The following is a 5000-nucleotide window of genomic DNA, read 5'->3' on the forward strand; positions in this document are numbered from 1 at the left end:
ACAGGAAGATGTCGTCCAACGTTAATTACTTTGAAAACGTTCATCGATTTCACTGGATTCATTTCATTGTCTGAAAACATCGTTTTGACTGTTCGGAGTTTTATGAACCTCCAAACGGCCACGGTGATGTAACGGCTCTCTGTGACAAACCGACCCCTGACCTCGGGATGGTTGGTAGGCGCCTGAATGAAGGTGTGATGTCACAGTGATTGTAAAAAGTGCCCAGAGACAACAGACAGGTCAGAGGTCAGCCTCTATATATATACTGGCTGCAGGCGGGCCTGAGGCTGGCGAGGACGCGGTTCCTGTTTCTCGTAAGTCGTCACATACGCGAAACTGTTTGTATTCACCCGCAAACTGTTTCAGCGCTGATGTTGTAACATCGTCTTCCTGCCGACCTGAGATAACTTCTCCTCTAATGTAGCTGCTTCTGTAACTGACAGAGACTCGGTGTTAAAGAACAGCTGTTCCTGTGGGAGGAGCTGACGAGTCCTGGTGCTGCGTCCCTCAGGGATCAGTTTAGCGCCCTTTGAAAGCGCCTCCATCACTCCATGGCTATGCTGATGACACCCTGCTTCGTGTCTGCTCTCACATGTGATCCAGGATCAGACACTAGTGTAACAGGGTTACAGTGTTGAGGGAAACAAGGCGTCTGAGCAGCAGCCTGATGCCTGCGAGCCGACAGCCACGCTCGCTGCTGCGCTACAAGCGCCATCGTTGTCCTGCGGCCTCAATGTTAGCGCCAGAGGTTTTTAAATGCACCGTCCGTTGGTCATGTGATGATGTCTCCCCGCAGCTCCGTGTGAGTTTAAGACCACAGACTGTAGGACTGTCCCACCAGAACAGCAGCTGATAAGCTCGACAGTGTTACAGCTGTAACTACAGCCGTCAGTCTGCAGTTACAACAAGTCAGTTAACAACCTGCAGGAAACTTAAAACAGTCTGAAATGTTCCACACGTCTGATTACAGTCTGGTCTTAACCACACGAGTCTGCCTGCAGCGTCTGCAGGGCGAGGTGGTCGGTTCTACTCTAATGGTTTCTGTGTAACGTCGTCCTGTTAAACACGGGTAACACAGAAACTATTGCTCGATCACATGGTCTGTTTTTTAGGCTCGTCCGTCACAAATGTGGGCGTCATATCTGAGTCTGTGTGAGAGTCACGGTGCAAACATCTGTAACCTGCTGGTGTCAGAGGCCGAGGTGATTCTTCACGCTGTGACTTCTTCTGTAACGTCTTTTTACTGGTTTCAACCAATCAGGGTTGTTCAGACTGCACACAACGCTGCCGCACTAACAGGACGTCACATGTTACTCCAGATTTGGCTTCTCCTCATCGGTCGTTGGTAAATTTGAGGTTTCTTCCCGAGCACTCGGGTCCTCGGGTCAGAGGTCACTGTCGGTCCCACGTACTGGGTTCAAACCCCGCGTGGGTCGTTGGCGCCGAGGCTGTCGTCTTTACGCTGTGCACACTCCACTGACTCGTTTACAAAGCAGCTGAACACATTTCTATACAAACAAGCTTGTAATGAATTTCCTCATGTTTTATATTATTTAGTCATATTTCTGTCTGTGACGGTGCTGTTTACATTTCACAGGTTTACACTGAACACATCGTCAGATCTGCTGAAAATGAAAATCTAATATTTACTTTCATTTTAAGAATACTTTTATACTTTTATACTTTGTGTTTCTCAGTGTTTACTAAAATGTATGTTAGCGTTAGGCCCCGCCCCTCTGCAGGCTTCACCTGTAAGACACAGAAGGATTAGTTTGATGTGTGGATCATGCAAAGCTGCTTTAGGAGAGTGAAGACTGAGCTGAAGCACCGCGATCGTGCTGATGTTTGTCTGAACGATGAGCAGGACCGGGTCAGGGTGAGGAGGTGTGGCAGCGTGCTGCCGCCATGACAACGCCGCGGCACAGCTGAGGGCTCATTACAGACCGACGGCCATTTCTTCTTCTCCTGCTGCTCCGTCACGTTGAAGCCGTGGGTATAAATAGCAGACAGCTGACTGTCTTGACTCACGGCTCCACTTCCTCTTTCAGGCTCTGTGTAACAGGAAATATAGTCCTCGAGCAACCAGCCAATCAGAGTGCAGTTTCTGAGAGGAGGAAGTAAAAACATGCACCGAAAAGAAGCCGCGCGTGAAAATGTTTCCTCCTTTTTGCAACAGCGATGCTCACATTTGATGCTCTCTTTAACAAAAATCCTCCAGGACTGAAAAATAAAAGAGGCGTGGCCTCTAAGGCAGGTGGCAGCAGCTGCTAGCTCGGCGTCTTAGCGTTCCAGGACTCTGATTGGATGTTACTGATAAAAACATCACGTTAAACTAAAGTTTGTGTGTCACAAAGTTTATGATAAAAATACACATTTATCATATTTTTCATGTTTCAAGAACGATAAAAACAAGGAAACACAAAGATACGACCACACGGTGAGAGTTAATATCTGTGTCAGCTCACAGTGTGTGCCCGTCCATCTTCATAGATGCATAAATAAATGAATCATTTAGACTTAGCAAGGGGCCGACGACTTTCCCGGTGAGGTAAACGCTCCCTCTGTGCAGCTGATCTTTCTGCACGCGGCTGCTGACGAACACGTTTGACCCACTTTCCAATAAACGAACTCTGAGCCGGAAACTCGAACCTGCTCTCGCTTTGAACATCACCTCTGAAGAAGCTGTCCTTTAAAATACTTTTATCTTGAAAAGCATCTGAGAAGGAGAACTTCCTGGACTAAGGGAGGATTCAGGGTCACCTGGTCCAGCCCTAACTATATGCTTTAGCAAAAAGGAAAGTTTGAAGCCTAATCTTGAAAGTAGAGATAGTGTCTGTCTCCTGAATCCAAACTGGAAGCTGGTTCCACAGAAGAGGGGCCTGAAAACTGAAGGCTCTGCCTCCCATTCTACTTTTAAATACTCTAGGAACAACAAGTAGGCCTGCAGAGCGAGAGCGAAGTGCTCTAATAGGGTGATATGGTACTACAAGGTCATTAAGATAAGATGGGGCTGATTATTTAAGACCTCTTATGTGAGGAGCAGGATTTTGAATTCTGGATTTAACAGGAAGCCAAAACAGGAGAAATCTGCTCTCTCTTTCTAGTCCCTGTCAGGACTCTTGCTGCAGCATTTTGGATTAGCTGAAGGCTTTTCAGGGAGTTTTTAGGACTTCCTGATAATAATGAATTACAGTCGTCCAGCCTGGAAGTAATAAATGCATGAACTAGTTTTTCAGCGTCACTCTGAGACAGGATATTTCTAATTTTAGAGATGTTGCACAAATGGAAGAAAGCAGTCTTACATATTTGTTTAATATGTGCGTTGAAGGACATATCCTGGTCAAAAATGACTCCAAGGTTCCTCACAGTGTTACTGGAGGCCAAGGTAATGCCATCCAGAGTAAGAATCTGGTTAGATACCATATTTCTAAGCTTTTCAGCGCCGAGTACAATAACCTCAGTTTTATCTGAGTTAAGAAGCAGAAAGTTAGCGGCCATCCAGGTCTTTATGTCTTTAAGACATTCCTGCAGTTTAACTCATTGGTGTGTGTTATCTGGCTTCATGGACAGATAGAGCTGGGTGTCATCTGCATAGCAGTGTAAATGTATGCTGTCTTCTAATGATGCTGCCTAAGGGAAGCATGTATAATGTAAACAGAATTGGTCCTAGCACTGAACCCTGTGGACGTATAAATCGAGACATTTGAATAACGTCTGTTTGCTCTCACACTCTGATTCTCTGACAAACAGATGAGCTGGACGGACACGGGCGTGAAGCGAGGCAGCCTGCAGAGAGGAACCAGGGTGGAAGAAGACGAAGGAATGGAGGACAACTCGCTGTACAGTGGCAGAGAGACAGGTACCCCCGTCTTTCCACCCGTCTGTCCACCCGTCTGTCCACCCGTCTGTCCACCTGTCTGACTGACAGAGGCAGTCGGGGGTCCAGTGTTCAGAAACACATGTAGCGTGTGACTCCTCTGGAAGAAACAACAAAGACACTAAATTATCTTAAATGATGGTCCCTGGAGCCTCGGCCCTCCTGGGCTCTCTGTCTTACAGCTGTGGTGCTGGTGAAGGTAACTTCAGCTCAGTCGTCTGCAGCTCGTCTCAGGCTGCGTTCACTCTGCAGGTCTTAATGCTCAGATTTTTTGATCAAATCAGATTGTTTTGTCTGCTCGTTCACACTACAAATAAAATGCAACAGCAAACGCTCAGAGCGCCGCATGCGCAAAAGAAGACGTCACGCACAACGCGCTCTGTTTAGACTCAGAGCAACAGTATGTTTGACTGATGGCCTTAATATAAAGACTTCGGACTTCACGTTTGTGTTATTTTGTTATTTACACAATAATGTAAATAACCTAATAATGATCCTTATTGCTGTTTCAGAGGAGCGGTGCTTCAAAGGATAGTTTCTGTCAGAATCTGCAGATTATACAGAACAAATAAAATGTTCACGTTTCTCCAACGTTGTTCCCAACAGTTGTACTGGACAGACAGGAAGCGTTAGCGATGTCTTCTCCGGCGCTGATAATTGGCGTCTGTCTTGTGTCAGTGACGTAAAAGACGGATTTAATGCGACATGACCATCAAACAGCAGCTTTCTAAAACATCAGATATGTATCGGATTCACCACTACATACCAAAGTGACCCAGATCGGATTTGTAAATATCAGATTTGTGGCGTTCACACTGTCACACCATGATCGGGTAGATGGTCGCAGAGGGTCAAAGAAGTTGGATTTGTTGCGCTTTCGCCTGCAGTGTGAACGCAGCCTCAGTCGTTGCTGCAGTGTAGAGCAGACGTCTGCGTCTCTGCTTTTATTCTGTGGTTGAAACAGGCCCGAGACGCTTCTATTGTTGTTTTATTAGTTTAGCTGTCGGACACTTTGATCAGGATCTGCTGTCGTTTTGTTAAAGGGCTTAAAAAGAAGAAAAACAGGAGAGACAAAAAAAGCAGTCAGTTGTAAGATCAGCCCCTCCTCCCTCGGTGTTCAGCT

General features: G+C 46.4%; 1 protein-coding gene across 1 annotated transcript in view; it reads left to right on the plus strand.

Moving 5' to 3' along the window:
* The window catches only part of dok2 (docking protein 2), an 18690-nt gene that overhangs the window by 3830 nt on the left and 9860 nt on the right, over positions 1-5000 (plus strand). Inside the window, exon 4 of the mRNA XM_085180821.1 lies at positions 3751-3859. Within this exon, the coding sequence (XP_085036947.1) occupies positions 3751-3859 (109 nt within the window). The remainder of the gene's footprint in view (positions 1-3750; positions 3860-5000) is intronic.

Source organism: Neolamprologus multifasciatus, chromosome 12 (genome assembly GCF_963576455.1).
Source record: "Neolamprologus multifasciatus chromosome 12, fNeoMul1.2, whole genome shotgun sequence".
In the NCBI taxonomy this organism is placed as follows: domain Eukaryota; kingdom Metazoa; phylum Chordata; class Actinopteri; order Cichliformes; family Cichlidae; genus Neolamprologus; species Neolamprologus multifasciatus.